The sequence below is a fragment of the Sphaerodactylus townsendi genome, linkage group LG15, assembly GCF_021028975.2.
Source record: "Sphaerodactylus townsendi isolate TG3544 linkage group LG15, MPM_Stown_v2.3, whole genome shotgun sequence".
Taxonomy (NCBI): domain Eukaryota; kingdom Metazoa; phylum Chordata; class Lepidosauria; order Squamata; family Sphaerodactylidae; genus Sphaerodactylus; species Sphaerodactylus townsendi.
Genome location: NC_059439.1, coordinates 28768988 through 28789751, shown reverse-complemented (window position 1 = coordinate 28789751; position 20764 = coordinate 28768988). Strand labels below are relative to the sequence as shown.

At 48.5% G+C, this 20764-nt stretch overlaps 2 protein-coding genes across 5 annotated transcripts in view; one reads left to right on the top strand and one right to left on the bottom strand.

Moving 5' to 3' along the window:
• Window positions 1–807: 807 nt before the first annotated feature.
• On the bottom strand, window positions 808–6122 carry RPS9 (ribosomal protein S9). 2 transcript variants are annotated; one of them, XM_048518124.1, is made up of 5 exons: window positions 5976–6121; window positions 4360–4481; window positions 4140–4262; window positions 3049–3235; window positions 808–1064 (listed from the first exon to the last, which is right to left on the bottom strand). In XM_048518124.1, exons 2-5 carry the CDS (start codon window positions 4454–4456, stop codon window positions 887–889), a joined length of 585 nt encoding a protein of 194 aa, XP_048374081.1. In that variant the 5' UTR covers window positions 4457–4481; window positions 5976–6121; the 3' UTR covers window positions 808–886. The 2 variants fall into 2 exon arrangements, with proteins under 2 accessions (XP_048374081.1, XP_048374082.1); XM_048518125.1 differs by lacking the exon at window positions 808–1064 and adding an exon at window positions 2774–2921 and having other exon boundaries at window positions 5976–6122.
• Window positions 6123–14107: 7985 nt separating this feature from the next.
• The window catches only part of LMTK3 (lemur tyrosine kinase 3), a 32226-nt gene continuing 25569 nt past the window's right edge, over window positions 14108–20764 (top strand). Inside the window, exons 1-3 of one of the 3 annotated variants that reach the window (XM_048517374.1) lie at window positions 14108–14826; window positions 18471–18604; window positions 18947–19097. In XM_048517374.1, the coding sequence (XP_048373331.1) occupies window positions 14739–14826; window positions 18471–18604; window positions 18947–19097 (373 nt within the window). In that variant the 5' untranslated portion in view covers window positions 14108–14738. The remainder of the gene's footprint in view (window positions 14827–18470; window positions 18605–18946; window positions 19098–20764) is intronic. The other 2 variants (XM_048517372.1, XM_048517371.1) reach the window with 2 other exon arrangements.

The window sequence follows — 20764 nt, the reverse complement described above, 5'->3', positions numbered from 1 at the left end:
ATTTGTATCCAACCCTGGGGTACCACTGCAAGCAGTGATTTCATCGGCAAACCGTTTTTGTGGGGTAGTTTGCCATTGCTTTCCCCGGCTATTCTTTACCCCCTAACTATGTGCTAGGTCAGTGATGTCGAACCTTTTCAAGACCGAGTGCCCAAATTGCAACCCAAAACCCACTTATTTATTGCAAAGTGCCAACACGGCAATTTAACCTGAATAACCCCCTCAAGTAGGGGTCAGCCTGATGTAGCCTCCAGCAAGTCCCACATGTGCCGCTTTGCGCCTCTCTAGCATCTCTGCCGCCTCTGCCCACCCCCCCCCAGCAGCAGTCACCTGCAGCATAGGCACCAGGCCTGCCAGCCGAGTCCTCCCTGCTCGCTGAAGTGCACACACATCAAGTCCAGCGGCCCAGGCCAGCCTAGATGTGGGGGGGGGGGCAATTCCCCCCCCCAACGATGAACTCTGTGCACGTGTGCCCACAGAGAGGGTTCTGAGTGCCACCTCTGGCACCCGTGCCATAGGTTCGCCACCACTGTGCTAGGTACTCATTTATCAACCAAGGAATGGATGGATGGCTGAGCTGACCATGAGCCAGCTGCCAGGATATCTGACCCACAGGGGGATCGAACTCCTGACTGTGTGAGTGGCAGTGCAAGCACTCAACCACTACGCCACGCGGCTCCTTCCTTAGGACTGCTGAAACACAACCGAGCTGATTCCTGCAAAGCGCGGCCACCGAGCAGGCCCCGTGAGACCACTCGCCCACCATCCCACATTCTCGGCATTCCCTTGACGCTGCATTGCCTGGAATTCTCTCCCACAAATATTTTTTATTGTGTAATCGTACAGTAAGGCAGGCATGATTGGCCCCCTTCCTCTGCCCCACAGCTTAATCCTCCTCCTCATCGTCCCCACCGCCGGCCCCGCCCTGGCCCTTCTTGGCATTCTTCCTCTTGACGCGACCTGGACGGCCCCCGCCGTAGGGTGAGCGGAGGGAGAAGTCAATGTGCTTCTGAGAATCCAGGCGGACGATGAACGAAGGGATGTTCACTACCTGTTTCCTCACGCTGGATGGAGAGAACGACACAGGAGGCGAATCAGGTTTTGGTTTTCTGTGTTCCTGAGAATTTCCCGCTAAACCCACCCACAGAAGGAACTAAGCTTACTGCGTCTGTATCTGCTGACAGGGAGAGAACTTTACTTGCCCTCTAGTTGTTATGCAACACCACCCAACTGGGTCTCTATTTACGCAGCCAATAGACAGGCTCACTGCTTTTATTGCTGCTTACAAGGGACGTGTGTGTTCCAATTAACACTTGGGAGAGCTAAATCACAGATGACCTTTGTACGCCCAACGGAACAACAGCTGCTGCTCATCCTTCAGTGCAACAATTGGCACTGGGGGCATTTTTGTAATTAGCACAACTTAGCTCTAGTTAACACTTCCTGCATGCCATCTGAAGCACCCCCATTTGCAGAGTGGGGGCTTTTCCATTATGCCCCACTTTATATTTTTCCTTCTCCCATTTTCAGAATGATGAAAAGCTGTGGGAACTGCTCCAAGGGGGAATCAGAAAGAAGAGTTTGGATTTATCTCCTGTAAAGAGACTCAAAGAAGCTTACAATCTCCTTTCCCTTCCCTTCCCCCGACCCCAACAAACACCCTGTAAGGTGGGTGGGGCTGAGAGTTAGGAAGAGCCGTGACTAGCCCAAGGTCACCTGGCTGGCATGTGTTTGGAGTGCACAGGCTAATCTGGTTCACCAGATAAGCCTCCGCCACTCAGGTGGAGTGGGGAATCAAACCCGGTCCTCCAGATTAGAGTGCACCTACGGGAAAGATAAACCAGTGACTACTAGCCGTGGTAACTGAAGGAAACCTCCCTCTATTCACTGGCAGAAAGCCACGGAATACAAGTGGTAGAAGGCACCATCAGGACAGCCTCTGCCTTTATGCCCTGTCCTGGACCTCCAAAGACACTGCATGACCACTGTGTGAGACAAGATGCTTGACTAGATGGGCCGCCACTCAGATCCTATTGTCTCACAGAGATGATATGTTGTCAGTGTTACTTTTGTTCCTTCCAAAGCACCAACATGCTAGTGCAGTGATGGCAAACCTTTTAGAGACCGAGTGCCCAAATTGCAACCCAAAACCCACTTATTTATTGCAAAGTGCCAACCCGGCAATTTAACCTGAATACTGAGGTTTTAGTTTAGAAAAAACGGTTGGCTCCAAGGCCTGTGTTACTCGGGAGTAAGCTTGGTGGTAGTTGGTGGCTTTGCTTTGAAGCAACCGTGCAACTCTTCCAACAGGTGAATCACAACCCTAGGAGGGTTTTCTCAGAAGCAAGCCCCATTGCCAGCAACTGAGCTTACTCCCAGGTAAAGGATCATGCTTTAGTTCTTCGCATGAAAATCAGTGAGATTTAACAGCACTTAACAGGGTTACCTACACTGCTTCCCCAAAACTAGGTCTTTAAAGCTAATAATCGAGCCCAGGCCAGCCTAGATGTGTGTGGGGGGGACTCTGTTTGCGCATGCCCACAGAGAGGGCTCTGAGTGCCACCTCTGGCACCCGTGCCATAGGTTCGCCACCACTGTGCTAGTGCCTTCAGCGCCAAACGCCTCAACACCCAAGGAGATCAAAGCCTGGCTTTAAGGTTCTGCGTCGAACAAGCTTTCCCACTTGCCAGTCCTGAAATGCTCTGTGATGCAAAGGCTAGCGGCCAGCGAGTAGTTACCTCTCTTGCCTGAGCGCCAAGAGCTTCGCAAGGTGTACGGCTGAGCCGCAGTGAGCCTTGCCGAAAAGCTTTTTTGTTTTTGCACACAGACTCATCGGCTGAGTTAGTGAGCTGCTATCAGGCTATCCAGGATCCTGGCCAGAGGAGGAGTTTGGGCCCAGGACACGGGCATCCTTGCGCAAGCTACATACAAAGAGAGACCAAAGGGCAAAGGTTCAGGGGCAAATCCTGTCCTCGTGACCCAAATGGCTGACCCCCTGCTTTCCAACATCATTCCGCTTCAGTCTCACACACACACAAAGTGGCGTACCGGATGTGTCGTTGGCGGATGAGCACCCGAGCGTGATGGATGGATTTGGCTAAGCCCAGCTTGAAGACCTGGGTTTGGAGACGCCGCTCCAGGAAATCTTCGATTTTCAGGCCCAGGATGTAATCCAGCTTCATCTTGCCCTCATCCAGCACCCCGATTCTGACGAGACGACGTAGCAAGGCATTGCCTGTGTCGAGGATATTTAAGCAAACTGAAGGCACCCATAAACTCATTTCTGCACAGGGTAAGAGGCTGGGTGTAAATGGAAAAATCTAATTTTGTTTTGAAGGATTACTTAACCAGGTGAAAGACATGGGACATCCTTTCAGGAGCGACTGAGCATAAAGTATAGTAAGCACACAAAAAATACGTTGCTGGGATGCTAAAACTTCCAACTGAAAGTCTGCTATGAGTACCCAGCTGCTACCATCACTATTATTTGGTGTGTCTGGGAATGGACCGCAAGCATTCAAATCCCACCACAGAAAAGAAGAGAAGTTTGGATTTATATCCCCCTTTCTCTCCCCTAAGGAGACTCAAAGGGGTTTACAATCTCCTCTTCCCCAACAACAAACACCCTGTGAGGCGGGCGGAACTGAGAGAGCTCCGAGGAACTGTGACTAGCCCAAGGTCACACAGCTGGCGTATGTTGGACTGCACAAGCTAATCTAGTTCACCAGATAAGCCTCTACAGTTCAAGTGGCAGAGCGGGGAATCAAACCCGGTTCTCCAGATTAGAGTGCACCTGCACTCTTAGCCACTACACCACACTGGCTCAGAAAATGTGGTAGTCTCTATCACAAAAAGTGCTCTCTATGCTAATTTGCCTACCTAAAATTCCAAAATAGTGGCCCAGACCACTCTCACAAGAAGCAAAAGGATGTCACAGGCATACTCAGAATAGAACAGAATTACTGAAATAATGACTGAGGTGGCCTAGACTCGAGATTCCTGTTCACTATGCAGACTTTTAAGAGTCATAAATGAAGGGAACTGAAATCACAAAGCTGTTGTAGGTTTAGCTAACTGACAGTGGGTATTGGGAGTCATAAGTATACACAACTCATTCCTTGTTCTAATAAACTGCTTACCCTCAAAAAGGCGCCTCTGATCCTTCTCATCCAGGGTGAGCAGCTCCCGGGCAGCTTTACGGATCTTGGCCAAGGTGAACTTCACTCGCCAAACTTCCCGCTTGTTCCGCAGTCCATATTCACCTAACAGGAGGCAGGGAGGGAAGGATTGAAAAACGGCGTTTACCCAGAATTTACTTGATTAAAACAAGGACCCTGCTCCTCAAAGCAGAAAACTCACCAATCAGTTTCAATTCCTGATCAAGTCGTGATTTCTCAAAGGGCCTCCTGGGGGTGACGTACGTCTTCCGACACACCCAACTCCTTGCAACGGGCATTCTGGCCTGGAGACTGAGCCCAGTCCTGCAAAATAGTTAAATGATCTACACCTTCCCATCAGCCCCTTCCAGCATGGCCAATTGGCCATGCTGGAAGGGGCTGATGGGAATTGTAGTCCAAACCTTCTGGAGTGCCAAAGGTTCGCCACCACTGATCTACACACATCTTAAGCTGGAACAGTTGTGGATGGGAAAACAAGCAAGAATCCATATTTCGCTATGTTCATCTATATACTCAACCGTTTTATAACAAAAGCAAGCTTGCTACTCCTATAAGAAAATTTCCCAGTTTCTCACTCTCACACAGCCAAAACATTCCCAGCTACCAAGCAGTGAGTTGAGTATTAAAAAGACGGGAAACCTCAGTACCCCGACCACCAAAGTCAAGAAACATATCCTATATGTGATTTTGCAAGGAAAGCTTAAGAGATACCCCAGAAGGCTTTCACAGCCAGATTCAACTGGTTATTGTGGGTTTTCCGGGCTGCGTGGCGGTGGTCTGGTAGATCTTGTTCCTAACGTTTTGCCTGCATCTGTGGCTGGCATCTTCAGAGGTGTATCACAGAGAGAAGTCTGTTACACACTGATACGGGATGTTAACAGATTTCTCTCTGTGATATACCTCTGAAGATGCCAGCCACAGATGCAGGCAAAACTTTAGGAACAAGATCTACTAGACCACGGCCCGGAAAACCCACAACAACCAGATACCCCAGAACTTATGCTGATAGCAGTCCCTTACGTAAATAATCAGACAAACTTAATAATCAAGGGACAAAAAAAATTAATTCAAGCAATGCACCCCTTCCACATAGGCACAAGGCAGCCTTTTCAACAAACAAGCTTTTAAAGTATGGCAAATCAGTTGTTGTTTTAACCTTAGGGTCGGAGCCTACCAGTTTAAGGGTCCCCCCAACGCTATACACGGAAATGTGGGGTCTGCAGCAGCAAAAGCCATGTAAGGAACAAGTCTTAATGTCCTTCTATCATAATACAACGTGAATGAAAAAAAGTGCTTGTTTTTAAAAGGGCTAAATCCTAACAACTTATCTTGCAAGAAAGACAGAAGGGTCCTCCGAAGGCTAAACACGAAACTGTGGGGTCTGCAAGGACCAAATCCTAATGCCCTTCTAGCACAATATAACGTGAATTTTAAAAGGGTGTTTGCTTCTAAAAGGAACAAAAAGTCGTCCCTTTAGGGACATGAGCAAAGCATAACCAGGCGCGCCTTTCCCGGGGCAACCCTCACTTCAAACCCAGCCAGAAGCACGAGCCCCACATGGGCCACGCGACGGGATTCGAAAGCTACGCATGCGCAAATGACCAAGGTATGGGTCCCCGCGCTTGCGCACACAACGGAAAGGCTTGGCAGGCCTGAAGCCTCGAAAGCGCCAACCGGTTGCAACGGCTATCTATCAACCGCACCCCGCAAGACCGTTAAGTCTTCTTCGGCCCCCGGCTGACCCACACGGACTTCCCCACGCTCACGCCTCAGGCCCGCCCCACATAACACCCGTACCTCACACCGGCACCGGCTACCGCGGCCGAAAAGGAGAGCAGCGATCCGCAAACTCGGCTTATATAGAACCTGGCATAGTCCCGCCTTCCATCCACCGAAGCCAATAGAATGACGACGCTTTGCCGCCGACCTATAGATGCCGGCTCCTCTTGCATGGAGACAGCCAATGAGCGTTTGCTCCGGAGGAATAGAGAGCCGTCAAGGCGTCTTCATGTGGCTTGTACGGAAGTCGCCATTGCGGAGCTGTAATGGGGGAAATATGGCGTTTGTCGCACCCCCCCTCTCATCCGTGGTTTAGTGCTGGCGAGAAGACAGGCAGCTCCACTGCTTTGTTTTGGGAGCAGCTGCCTCCCCTGTTCCTGGAAGCGTTTACTTTCACAATCATAGAGTTGTCCTCCGCCAAATTGCCCTGACTGTCCTAGCCTTCTGTATCGCAAAGAATATAAAAAAGCCTAGAGTGGCACACAGTAGCCTTACTTCCAGTTTGTTCCCCCCGCCATGCAAAATTATTGAGTGCTTTTCTCCACAGTTTCACTACAGAGTTTTGGCTTTCCGTAGGTTACAGGGGTCCCCCCCCCCTTATGCAGAATCAATGGTGGTGTTTGATTTTTACTAGAAATTGCCCTTCTACTCTTTCCTTTCTGCTGCCCTATGTCTAGTTTGACTGTTTCTCCCTGTGCAGAGGAACGTGCTAATCTGGCTCAATGCAAGTGTGCATTACACCGCAGGAAGGTGCTGGAAGCCTCAGACTGTCCAGCCACAGGTCAGCATCCTCTCCCCTCAGGGTCTCCAGCCAATATGATTCGAGAAATGCTGCTCTTATTCTAAAGACTTTGCCTTTTTGGAAAATGGTCCAAATCAATAGTAAAAAGTCAACAGTGAAGCGCAGCTTTTCAAGAATATTTTTGGGCTTTCTGCACAATATTCCCCTCCAGACCTTATTAATGATTGCCGCATTTACCATAGTATAAAAGAGGCAAAATATGGATTTCCTGGATGGGCACATGGAAGTGACTCCACCACAGCAGCAATAACAAGGGGCATGGAAATAGCACCCACTCCTCTGTTCTTGAGCAGCTTGCTGCTGCCTACCCCCACTTGCTTCTCTGTCTTCTTCTGTTGCATTTCTGCAACAACACAGGTGCTCCATCCACAACTGCCCCACAGTTACTCTTAGGAAAAAAACGAGGCTTATATTTTCTCCAGAGAAAGCAGGGTGACGGATCAGAACAGTAGTATACAGTTTGGGCACAATATCGTTTGGACACTCTGCTGCAGGGACTTCCTGCTGTCTGTGCAGAGAAAAATCTGTGTGTGTCTGAGTCAACAGCAAACACACTGTAGCCTTTGCAAGATGGCTACACGTTTGACAGTGAGGAATACTGCAAAGATACATGGGTCGAGGTAATTGTTTGTTTGGGAAGCAAGGTGGCTCAGTGTACGCTGATCGCATCAGAGCAGGTGAAGTACTTGGTTGGGAGACCATCAGGAAAGCTTTCCAGAGAAAGGCAGTGACAAACTACTTCTGTTTCCTTGGCTTGAATGCCCCTTACTGGGGTCAGCATAAGTCAGTTGTGAGGGGTGATTGAAAAGAGTACTTAGAGTAATCGTTGCATGTACTGCTGTAATTATCACGTGTTACTAAAGCTATAATGTGGCAGAAAAATGTGGTTCTGTGTGTGTGTGTGTGTGTGTGTGTGTGTGTGAGAGAGAGAGAGAGAGAGAGAGAGAGAGAGAGAGAGAGAGAGAGAGAGAGAGAGAGATTTCTGTTCCTTCAGGTAATGGTCCCTGCTCCAAGAGTGTTTTGGCATTCATTTTGGGTTGGTAGTTTTCAGTGGTAGAAACAGAGGCTGAGACATTCTTGAATTGCTGCTGCAAAGTATAACTGTGCAGTAAGGCTAGAGCGCCTGAGCAAAATCGATACAAGTTCTTCTGCGTCACAGATGACTTCCCACCACCATCAGGATTAATATTTTTTCAGTAGTAGCATGTGGAATAAAAGCAACTGAAGAGACAAGGGAGAGAAACCTAAAACGGCAGGGGGAAAGGAGGTCTATGGAATGTTTTCACAGAAAACATCTCCAAAACACAAGATTTGCCCACTGGGAAAAATCTGTGGTAAGTTGTGCATGCAGAATAGGCCAGTGCGTGGGAAAACAGTGGAGGAAAAATGAAGGGAAAACATTTCCAGATCAAACATAGGAAAAAAATGTGTAGAATTAAAAGAGAAAAACATAGCATTTGACCTCAAGATATGTTGTAAACAGTTTGTGTGGAAAATTGCCCCCATGACTGGTACCTGGAGAATGGCAGAGGTATTTTTAGAGGTAACGGAGCACCACAGAGCAGTTTCCCCTACCCCTTCTTTCCATCCTGGCCACGGTTTCTCTTACTTGATCCTGGAGGGATTCTTTGGGCTTAAAAAACACTGGAAATTAAACATATTTTTCTCACTTTATAACATTATAATAACTGGCTTGTATTTTTTTAAAGTGTTTGTTGGGGGCACCTTATCTCTGTAATGAAAGGGAAAAGATATTTGCCTTAAAATATAAAATAAAGTTGGGAATTTAGAGGAAGTGCTAGTAGTTGAGATCCTGGTCTGGTTAGCCCTAGGCTAGCCTGATCGTATTAGATTTCAGGAGCCCTGCAGGGTCACCCCTGATCCATATTTGGAAGGGAGGCCACCGAGGACTACCAGGGTGTGATGTAAAGGCAGGCGACGACAAACTACTTCCAGATCCCTTGCTTTGAAAATCCTTCAGGGTGGTCATAATCAGCTGTGATTTGATGGCAAAAAATAGGTATACTATAATGACACTATGATCAGGTGTGGGATTCAGCCGGTTTGCACCACTTTGGCAGAACCGGTTGTTAAAATGGTGCTTGCAAACAACCAGTTGTTAAATGATTTGAATCCCACCATCGGAACCGGTTGTTAAATTATTTGAATCCCACGGGATATGTCACTTTCTAATTTAAAACAATTTAAAGCCCTCTGGTGGCAAAAATGTGCAACTTTCTGTTCATACATGGGGACTTGCGTGCTATGGTTGTGATCTTTCCGTACCATGGTTGTAAACTTTTCGTCTGGTGGGCATATGGTGGTAGGCCGACGGTTATAGAGCACTCTCTCACTTTCGATCTTCAGGAGGAAGTTGAAGGCTATAATATGATAAAGTCTCCTTCTTTGGAGGTTTCTAAACAGAGGCTGGGTGGCCATCTGTCAAGAGTGCCTTGATTATGTGTTCCTGCATTGCAGGGGGTTGGACTTGATGGCCCTTGGAGTCTCTTCCAACTCTATGATTCTAAGACAGGGCTGCATTTGCCCAATTTATTGGCAGTCCTAACTGGTGATTTCAAATTGTGTTCTTCTCTGTATTATTTATTATTGCTGTTTTATTGACATTGTGAACCACTTTGAGTTCTGCAGCTAACAAATGTTTAAATAAACAAACAAACAAACAAACACAACAAACCAGGTTTGGGAAAGATGGTAGCGAATGGGGAGGGGGGAACACAAGGAGGAGATGACTAGGGAACATAGTGGGGATACGCTTAAATAATCCTGCTTTGGTTTGGATGCTAAACTGGAGCAACGCCTCTGTATGGAATCAACCTTGGATACTTTCGGGATAGAAAACAACTTCTCCATTCCAGGCCTGAGCTCATGAAGTATCCCACCCCTGTTCAGTGCAAAAACGCAAACCTCACGCTAGACAACACCAAAATCCACTGTTTTATTAATCCCCCATTTCAGTCTGTGGGTGGCTGAATTTGACTCAGGCATGAATTTCCTTTTCTTCTGCTTTGCGTTCTTGCATGCAGATAATCGCTCCTGGCTCGGGGAGGCAGAAGGCCTGTAAATCACCTCCTTTTCACTAGACACTTTAATTTGGTAAGCAATAAAGTGCCAAAGCATAGAAAATGCTGGCTAAATGAAGCTTCTAATTTACCGGGTGTCTTCTAAAGTGGAAAAAAGCTGGGTCTGTGTAAACTACAGTTTTCAGATCTGGAGATCTGGAGGGGAGGGGGCTGAGGAAAGCAGGTTTTCAGGAGGGGAAGAACATCAACATGTTATAATTCTGTAGTGCCCCCCCCCCCCTCCAAAGCTGGCATTTTCTACAGCTCTTGGCTTCCTAGAGATCAATCGTAATAGCGGGAGATCTCCAGGTGCCACCTGGAGGTTGGGAACCTTAATATAAGCATTAGTTTGGGCTTCAAGTCTTTCCCTTCATTTTGGCCCCTTCCGCACACGCAGAATAATGTGTTTTCAATCCACTTTCACAACTGTTTGCACGTGGATTTTGCTATTCCGCGCAGCTTCAAAGAGCACTGAAAACAGTTTGAAAGTGTATTATTCTGCATGTGCGGAAGGGGCCTTTGATTCCACATTTTGTTCCTTTCCAAAGCCTTCAGGCATTCTTAGGCTCTCAACCCCTTTTGCGCACAGTACAGAAAAGCAAACCTGTTTGCTACTTTAGGGCTTGCTATACCCAACAAGCCACATGTATGGATATGAGCCCAGATTTGGGTTGCCAGCCTCCAGGTGGTGGCTGTAGATCTGAGATTTCTACTAATCTACAGGCAGCAGAAATAGATCGCCTGGGGGAAAATGGCGTCATACCCTATCGAAGTCCCTGATCTCCTAATCCCCTTCCTCTTAAAGCCCCATCCTCAAAAGCTCCAGGATTTCCCACCCAGATCTGGCAACCCGAGTTCAGGTGGCTGTCGTTTGTTTAAGGAAAGAAAAACAGCTTCAGGAGGGTGTGATGTGATTGGCAGTGGAGAAATGGAAAGGGAAGCGATTTTATGGACTCCACGGCCCTCGCTTGCCACATGGCATTTCAAATACCTGCTCGCAGTAGTTCCAAAAAACATAGGCGATCGAAAAAGAATCAGGGCAAATGCACTATTAAGTTGGCTGAGGACTCATGGCAAGGCATGCTGGGTATTGTAGTTTCATACAAGAGTTAGGGATTCAGAGTGCTATTTCCTCAGCCTCATCACAATTATAATTCCCTCCGCTCACTGAAGGAAACTGTGGGAGTTCAGCCAGTTTCAAACCAGTTAAAGCCTGCTGTATAGATATTAGCTTGGTGGCTTTGCATCTGAAATGCTGCAGTTTCTGATGACGTTGTCAACGTGATGTGTGTGTTGGTGAAATTAAAAAAACAACCTTCAAATATGAGCACATTCTTACTCTAGTGTGTTTTTGTGGCCTAGAATCTGTGTCACCTGAGACGTTTTGCCAAGTCATTCCGGTTGTTTCAGCACCATCTCTGTTTCTGCACACGTGTCAGAGCATGGATGACTCCTTGAGGCGTTTCGCATGTGTGAGAACAGATGCGAGTTACGAGTGTACAAAATGCCTTGCAGAATTAGATTAAAGGTTCCACCTAGTCCAACTTCCTGTTTCCAAAAATGGCCCACAAGAAATTCCTGTGGAAAGTCCACAATTCGGGCCCCATGGAATACAACGTTGCCAGCTTCAAGAGGTTTGGGGATGGGGCTTAGCAGAGTTTGTAGAGGGCGGGGAACTCAGCAGGCATTTAATGTCACTCTAGGACTTCTGCTTCTTTCAGCATCTATGGTATTCTGGGAGAACTCCAGGCCCCATGTAGTGGATGGTAACACTAAATCGAACGTCCCCTGAATCTTGTATTCTAAAGCTACACTCTGGGTATGTTCATGCTTCAAACAGTGCAAGTCTTGGCAGTGGGTATCGGTGTGTTGTCTTTTCTGTGAAAAATCAGGGCTGGTTCTAGAGTCAAACCACAATTTGCCAGAGGGGATCAGCTCACTTCCAGCTATGGATGGTGCCAGGAGTGACAAATGTCCCCTCCTTAATCGTCATGGCTGAGGAAACCCATGGCCTCATGGGCTCACCTGGAACCCAAGCAGGGGTGTAGGAGAAGGCAGTGGATGTACTTGGCTTGCAGTGACCAACTACCTTCAGACAGTCTTCTGTGAAATACCATTACATGTGTCTCTGGTGCACATGCAGAATAATGCACATCCAATCCACTTTCACAATTGTTTGAAAGTGGATCTTGCTATTCTGCACAGTAGTGGCGTAGTTGTTAAGAGCAGATGCATTCTAATCTGGAGGAACCGGGTTTGATTCCCCGCTCTGCCGCCTGAGCTGTGGAGGCTTATCTGGGGAATTCAGATTAGCCTGTAACATTCCAACACATGCCAGCTGGGTGACCTTGGGCTAGTCACAGCTTTTCGGAGCTCTCTCAGCCCCACCTACCTCACAGGGTGTTTGTTGTGAGGGGGAAGGGCAAGGAGATTGTAAGCCCCTTTGAGTCTCCTACAGGAGAGAAAGGGGGGATATAAATCCAACTCTTCTTCTAAAATCCAGCTTCAAAGTGCATTGAAAATGCATTATTCTGCATGTGCGGAAGGGGCCTCCGTGTGAAATAACATAACCTGGTACGTGTATGTAAAATGCTGTCAAGTCACAACAATGTATGGCGGCCCCAGTAGAGGGCTTTCAAGGCAAGCAATTAAGCAGAGGTTGGTTCACCATTGCTTTCCTCTGCAAAGCCTTCCTTGGTGGTCTCTCTTCCAAAGCACCTAACCTGCTCAGCTTCCGAGATCTGACAAGCCCAGGCTACAGTATGCTGCCTTCCTTCCCTGCTGTGTCTGTTGTCATCAATAACAATTTGAAGAGGACTCTGAGAAAGTTGCACCAGACAGGTCACATGTGAACAATATTTGTATACTCTTGAGAAGCTGTTGGCCTTTTTGTGTGTATTTGTTTATCTGCCATCTCTGTACCTCATCCTGCCTCCGAGGAGTTGATGAAGGCACACGTGACAGTAATCACATTTTCCCCCTTTCCAGTGCGTTTGTCCACACTGTAAAAATCAAGTGGAGACTCTTGCTCACATTATTCTTGACTGTCTGAGATATGTGGGCATTAGGAATTTCTCTCCCAGGCTGGCCCTAGACAAATCTGAAAGTGACTCTGACTGTTCTGTTGTGGAGCTTCTGTTAAACAACACAGATGTCAGGCTCTTGGAAAAAGTAGCAAAATTTCTTTTACAAGTGACAGAACTTTCTAAGTAATGTATACTGCTCCTTATACGATCTTCCCTGTCTGCGCTTTGACTGTACTCTTGATTTGTATTTCAAAAATGTCTGGCAATGCTCTAGAACCGTGGTGGCAAACTTTTGGCACTCCAGATGTTATGGACCCACAATTCCCATCATTTGCCCCTCCCAGCACGACCATTGAGCCATGCTGGCAGAGACTGATGTAGTATCTGGAGTCACCGAAATTACCACTGCTCTAGAACCTATTTTTAGATGCCAAATAAAGGTTGTTGTTGTTGTTGTTGTTGTTGTTGTTGTTGTTGTTGTTGTTGTATTAAAAAAGAGGAGAACTATTAGGAACCCCCCCCCCCCAAAAGGGAAGGGACAACCTCTATCATATGGAAACCACCAGTGTGAAAACCTCGAGCAAAATATAAACACAGAGAAGAGGCTTAGCATGACCTTTTATGCTCAGAAAATCGTGTGACATACTTATGGGCTGAGAATATGCGACCGATGAAAGGCCGTCCCAATATCATCTCCTTGACTGAGTGGGGATCCAAATCCGGGCTTCTCAGCTTCAAATATGCTCTCTGGGGTACCTGAGGGACGGCTTCTGAGCGACAGTATGAAAGAGTGTGGCATAAAACCCACCATATCGCGTTCCCAGAACCAGCTGAATGGCAAAACAGTGTGTGCCTGTATAGGATGCTTCCATTGTGCATGACCTATTACGAGACATGTTTGTGTGTGTGGAAGATTCTGTTGATGCGTGTGTGTGTCCACACAATGCCGAATCCGGGCGACGCTGTGCGTCAAATGCACAGCTTCCTTCCTGCCGATCCTGCTCTCTGCCCTAAACCCCTCTCTCAAATCACCCCATCTTTCCCTGCACCCCACCTTCTCTGTCCAGCTCCCCCTATTGCTGCTGCTGCTGCTACCCAGGAGCAGTCTCCATGGTGATAACACCCCCCTCCATCCATTCCTGCATCCTCCTCCCTTCAGCCTAAGTGGCATGCCCTTTGTCCAATCAGCAGCCCGGCTCGGGTGGGCGGGCTTTTCTCTCCATCAATTTCCCTGCTACCCAGAGAGCAAGGATCTTGGGGGGGAGAGAAAACCCAGCCTCCTTTCCCTCCCATTTCTCTCTTCCCCCTTTTTTTCTCTCCTTCCTTCCTTCCTTCTTTCAATTGGGCTTTTAGGTTTTCTTCTCCTTCATCCTTTTCCCACCCCTCCCTCTGTCCCCCCCATATTTGCTTTCCATTCCCTCCCCCCTCCCCATGTGAGATCACCTATTGTTGCAATCTCTGTCTCTCCCCCCCCCCCATTCCTTCTCGCCAGTTTTTGCATGAGCCCCCTTTGCTATCTGCCCTCTCCCTGCATTATTGGTTTTATTTGCTCACCCTGCTTTTTCCCAGGGCAATGCCAGAAGATGCCAGGCAGTGACACCCAGGTAGCCTCTAGCCGAGCGGCTGCACATCCTCTGAAGGATGCAGGGCCCCCGATGTGCCGGCTACCATTGTTCTCCGCGTCTCCTGCTCCATCCCATCATTTCTGGTGACTGAAGCCCACCGTGATTCTCCTTTTCCTCGCTTTGGTGGGTGGCTGTTCCCCCCCCCTCTCCCCACCAGCCCCACACCTGCGCCTCGATCCTTGATCCGAACCCTCTCTCCGCCTCCCTCCCCGCCTTCCCCCCATCCATGATTCCAGACTCCCCCTAAGATGCTAAGGCCAGGCCCCTTCCTCCTCCTGGCTGCGTCCATGTCGTATTTCAACCCGGAGAAAGCTTTGGCAGCGCCTTCGGAAAACGGTGAGTCTTGGCAGCTGGCGTGGCCTCCCGCCTGCCCGGGGACCACCTTCCATCCCTCTGCCTTCTCTCGTCATCTGCCAACCTCTCCTCCATCTGTGACCACCTGTTTGTGGATGTGTGGGTTACCTGCCCAAACCTGACACCCTTTCCCCCCACATCACTTTTATGTGGGTACGGTGGTAGACTTTGGGGCGGGGGTCTTTCCAGACATTAGTGGCAGCGCCTGGGCTATAAACTCCATCCTTAAGGGGTGAGGTTGGGAGGGTGGGATTCCTGTACAGAGCAAATCATTGCTGGCTTGCATCAGACGTGTGAGCCAGCAACCAGGGTGGCAGGCGGGCGGGGGTCTTTTACGACTCTCCCCTCTGCAGGGTTAGGAGCCTGGAACCCAAAGGGGAAACAAAAATAGAAGTTATGGGTGGGGCGAAGATTTGGGGGGATTTTTCCTATGTGGTACGGTCTATAATTAGCACATGAACTCAGATCTGTGGAATTCATACTCGTGTGTGTGTGTGAAGAAAGCCAGGTGTGTGTGTGTTATTGATGATGATGTATTCTAAATATTGTGCGTAATGTGCTTGTGGGTGTGAGGGAGGTTGGTGGCATCCCAAACACAGCAACGAAGCCGTGTTTGGTCTGACAGCCATCTGGGGAGAGTGGCGTGACTCAATTTGCGTGAGGTGCGGTGGGAGAATGTTGTGGGTGCGTGAAGGGGTGTGTACAAGGCCTCGGGGAAGGCCGGGGTGTGAGAGGGAGAAGGCAAGTGGCTTGATGAGGCGGGTGGGGGGAAAAGGTTGGGTGGGTGGAAGGGTGTTTGGAGGTGGGTGAAAACAAGAAAGAAGGTGTGAAACGCGTGTGCGTGTGGAGAAGAGCTCAGGGTGCCAGCCTCCTGGCGAGACCTGGGGAATCCTCTGGAATTATAGCTCACCTCACAGAGAAAATGGATGCTTTGGATGGGGGGCCGTGTGCCACTGTACCCCACTGAAGTGCCTAACCCCCACCTCCAGATCCCCAGGAGTTTCCCAACTTGTATATGGCCACCCTACCCCGCTCCAGCAGTCAGGGGGACGTGGCAGTCCTCAAATAGATGTCGGCATGCATACAAGCGGAGATGAATGTATAAACACTGGGGAGAACAAATGGGCGAAAGTAAGCAATGTGACCTCATCTGCTAGACACAGCCTCAGAGGTGGTTCTGAAAATGTCACTTCCTGTGGCCCTCCAGATGTTATGGGCTACAGTTCCCATCATCCCCTGCCAGCATGGGATGATGGGAACTGTAGTCCATAACATCTGGAGGGCCGCTAGTTTGACACCTATGCTCCACCTTAACCTTTTCGTGGGCATTTTCGTGCTATGCCACATCTCCGAGGTCGAGCTTTCTACCTGTAAAATGGGGACGGTCGAGGTCCCGCCCACGAGCGTGTTTGCGTGCCTGACATGAAGGCTGGGAATCACCGCTTTTTTGGGGGGGGGGGGGGAAAGCTGTGTAAATAATCACAAATGTTAGTTCCTCCCAGCATTATCGGATTAGGAGAACTGCCAATTGCTAAATATGCCACAAAGCCTGTCAGAACCGCGTCCCCTCGGATGAAAGAAGTGCGAACCTATTTCTGACAAGATAGCTAATGAGTCCTTTTTCATTATCAGCTGGAGGCTTCGGAGCCCTGTCTGTTATTCCCAAATATTTGCACAGCTGGACAGGTATTCCCAAAACTAAAATCAGAGCTATCTTTGTTGTTGTTTTTTGCTCTCTGTTACGTGCAGTCCTTCCAAACTGTTCTTTCTTCTTGTTTTCCCTTTTCTATGAGCGCTAACATGAGTATATGGCTGTGGTGGCGAACCTTTGGCACTCCAGATGTTATGGACTACAACTCCCATCAGCCCCTTCCAGCATGGCCAATATGGTCTAGCCTTGGCTTATTTGATCCAGTGCAATCATGAGGCCTGGGCTTGCGAAAGTGCCACCGATCTCTAACAGCTATTGGCTTATTTGCTTTGATGCCAACTATAGCTAAGGGAGGCCCCTTCCGCACATGCAGAATAATCCACTTTCGATCCGCGTTTAATGCACTTTGCAGCTGGATTTGACTGTGCGGACTAGCCAAACCTGCTCGCGAACAATTGTGAAAGTGGATTGAAAGTGCGTTATTCCGCACGTGCGGAAGGGGCCAGAGCCTCGCAGAGCCTTGAACCTTTCTTGCCCTAATGCTTTGCTCTCCTGACAGAGCAAGTAGAACCAGGGGGCATTCATTGAAAATGCTGGGGGGAAGAATTAGGACTAATAAAAGGAAACACTTCTTCACGCAACGTGTGATTGATGTTTGGAATATGCTGCCACAGGAGGTGGTGATGGCCACTAACCTGGATAGCTTTAAAAGGGGCTTGGACAGATTTATGGAGGAGAAGTCGATTTATGGCTACCAAGCTTGATCCTCATTGATCTCAGATTGCAAATGCCTTAACAGACCAGGTGCTCAGGAGCAGCAGCAGCAGCAGCAGCAGCAGAAGGCCATTGCTTTCACATCCTGCATGTGAGCTCCCAAAGGCATCTGGTGGGCCACTGCGAGTAGCAGAATGCTGGACTAGATGGACTCTGGTCTGATCCAGCTGGCTTGTTCTTATGTTCTTATGTTCTTAAATAAAGGGGTGTAGCAAAATGTCCAGTGTCAATCAGGCCCCTCCACTTGTCAGAAGAGGCTGAGGTTGCAGTCAAGAGGAGGAAGTAGAAAACTGCGACAGAGCTGGACAGTCTACTGGTTCCCATAGACCTTGGGGTCAAACTCAGGCCCTCCAGATGTTCATGGACTACGATTCCCATCAGCCCATGCCAGCAGAGCCAATTGGCCATGCTAGCAGGGGCTGCTGGGAACTGTAGTCCCTGAACATCTGAAGGGCTTGAGTTTGACACCTATGCCATAGACTATTTTCTCAGGCCTCTCTTAGGTCAAAACAGATGTGCCCCCAAAAAACCCATCAAGGGGCTTCAGTTATTCTTTAAATATAAATATTCTTCTATCCCAGTTAGGACCAGGTTTTCCCAGGGAAGAGAGCAGGCGTTTTAACCAAAGGTGGGATCCAGCAGGTTCTCACAGGTTCCCGAGAGTAGGTTACTAATTATTTGTGTGTGCCGAGAGGGGGTTACTAATGGGTGATTTTGCCACGTGATTTTGGCCTTAGTTACGCCCCTCCTCTCAGCAGTAGCGCGTGGAACTTGAAGCAGTTTAGCAGGAGGTGCACCGGCGTGTGTGGCAGCCTGCACCTGCGTGCATTTGTTTCTCGCCCAAGGACCAGTGCAGTGGCTGCATCCTTGCCACAGCCCCGCCCAGGAATGCCCCGCCCCTGTCATGCCCCGCCCAGCCCCATTGGTGCTATGCCACAGTTTGAATCCACCACCATGGGAACCTGTTACTAACATTTTTGGATCCCACCACTGGTTTTAACCCTTCACTCCCACACAGTTTTTCCTATTGACACTATTTTTCAGAAATCCGTTCCCTTTAAAAGGCTACCAATACCACAGGGGCTAGCAACTCATGCCCCTTAAATCTGCTCTCCATCCGCTGTATCGTGACCCCGTCGAAGGACCTCAAAGGGAGCTGCTGTTTCTTAAGAATTCCCACTCTTCTTTTGTTTTTCCCTAGATGGTCTATCTCAAGGCCGGAGCCCGCTGGCCCCTCCGTACGCTGTGGTCCTGATCTCTTGCTCCGGTTTGCTGGCGTTTATCTTCCTCCTCCTCACCTGCCTATGCTGTAAGCGAGGGGATGTGGGCTTCAAGGTAAGCCATGTTGGAAGGATGGGGGTGGGTGGGTGGGGGGGGGGAACTGTGCGTCGTCTATAGTGGCCTGAGGAAGGTTGAGGTATTTTTTGTTTTTGGACCTTTACTAGGCGCTGATGAATAAAAGGAATAATGTTTACTAGGTGAACTATACCTACTGACATTCTGGAATATTCCAAAGCTTGTGGGTATTACTGAACAAAGTAATTTGGGAGTGTGAACCCTCAAACGGCAGGAGAGGATGTACATAGTATAAACACGTAACCGGCCGTGTGTGAACATGACTTCGGCCTCCTTTATGGCCTCAGACGTTCTCACAACCACCTTCTCTCCACTTGGTAGGAGTTCGAGAACCCTGATGGAGAGGAATATTCTGGAGAGTACACACCACCTGCGGAGGAGACCTCTTCCTCTCAGTCTATCCCAGATGTCTATATTTTGCCGCTGTCTGAGGTCTCACTCCCATCTTTCAACCAACAGATGCCCAAGACTGGTGAGATTTCTTGTGTATGTGTATGTGGGATGGTGGTCCAACACTTGGTCAGCATCTGTCCATCTTTAGCTTCTTCTGCACACCCTGCCTTTCTTCGCTTGCTGGTGGGAAAGATTCTTTCTTGTCCTGTTCTTTTTGCCGCCGTTTTCCATCCTGGGCGCTTTCCTCCCTATTAGGACTGCCTCGGTTTCTCCTTCCGTTCTTTCCCTTTTGCATCCCCAGCATGACTCCTCTTCAGCTTCGTCAACCTCCAAGGTGGAGCAGATGGCTTCCTTGGAGGATCAACTCTATATTATTATACTCGGTTGAGGTCCCTCTTCCCAAACCCTTCCCTTCCCAGATTCTACCCTCAAACTTCCAGAAGTTTCTCAACCCAGAGCTGACAATTCTGCTCCTTCTTCTGCTTTCATGTCCCAGCTGAGGGAATTTTTTTTTAGCAACTGATAAGCATTTCCCTCATGGTTCTTTGTGAGGCTTTAAGGTTCCTACCTCCTAGTAGCATCTAGAGATCTTCTGCCATCACAGTTGACCTCCTGCTGACCCAGATCAGCTCCCCTGGAAAATGGCTGCTTTGGAGGGTGGACTGTATGGCATTATACCCTGCCTATTCAGAAGCTTATAGGAAATTAAAAGGTCAACTATTGGATAGAGAGTTCTCTACCCTACTCACCGCAGCCAAGAAAATGTGCTCCCCAGTGTATTTTTCTCTCCCATTTGAACGGGGCCACTTGGCATACTACCTGTATTGCTTAATAAACCCTGTTCAAAGGAGAGCCATAATGCTCGCCAGGTTTAATGTTATGCCTTCTGCCTTGCTACCTGGCAGATTTAATAAGCAAGAAAAGGCTAAAAGATTGTGCCCATGTAACGATGGCTCAGTTGAATCTCTGGCCCACCAATTACTTCACTGTCTCAGATTCAAGGAAATCAGATCCAAGTATGTGAATCTCACTCCTTTACATTTACCTGATCTCCCCGATTTAATTAGATTACACTACTTGTTGATCCTTCTCTCTGTATGATAGTGGCAGACTTTCTCCTGGAAATTACTAAATGCCAGTAGATTTCCTTCGTCCTAACATGTATATCCTGTATTGTATATACTTTTTAATCTGTTTTTATTATTGTTGTACTGCTCTATGCCAATAAAGGCTTGCTTGTGTGTACTGCATTATACCCTGCTGAGGTCCTTCCCTTCTCCAAACCCCACCTTCCCCAGATTCTACTCCCCAAATCTCCAGGTGTTTCCCAACCCACAGGTAGCAACCCCACATGTCATAAACTAGCCCGTGGGCACAGGAAGCTGTAGAAATGTGATTTTAGATGATTCATTGGGGGGAGAATGGGCAGGTTCTTGTTTAATGTGGGATACTGATGTGAAAGCCGTGTGGCATAGTGGTTAAGTGCTTGCACTGCCACTCACACGGTCAGGAGTTCAAGCCCCCTGTGGGTCAGATATCCTGGCAGCTGGCTCATGGTCAACTCAGCCATCCATCCATTCCTTGGTCGGTAAATGTGCCTGCCTATCTATCTATCTATCTATCTATCTATCTATCTATCTATCCATCCATCCATCCATCCATCCATCCATCCATCCATCCATCCATCCATCCATCCATCCATCCATCCATCCATCCATCCATCCATCCATCCATCCAATCCATCCA

Coding starts and splice junctions, on each gene's coding strand:
- RPS9 (XM_048518124.1), bottom strand. CDS start 4,456: ATGCCCGTTGCAAGGAGTTGGGTGTGTCGGAAGACGTACGTCACCCCC. Junction 4,263..4,359: donor TCAGGAATTGAAACTGATTG/GTGAGTTTTCTG, acceptor GCCTCCTGTTAG/GTGAATATGGACTGCGGAAC. Junction 1,065..3,048: donor ATCCGCCAACGACACATCCG/GTACGCCACTTT, acceptor CTCTCCATCCAG/CGTGAGGAAACAGGTAGTGA.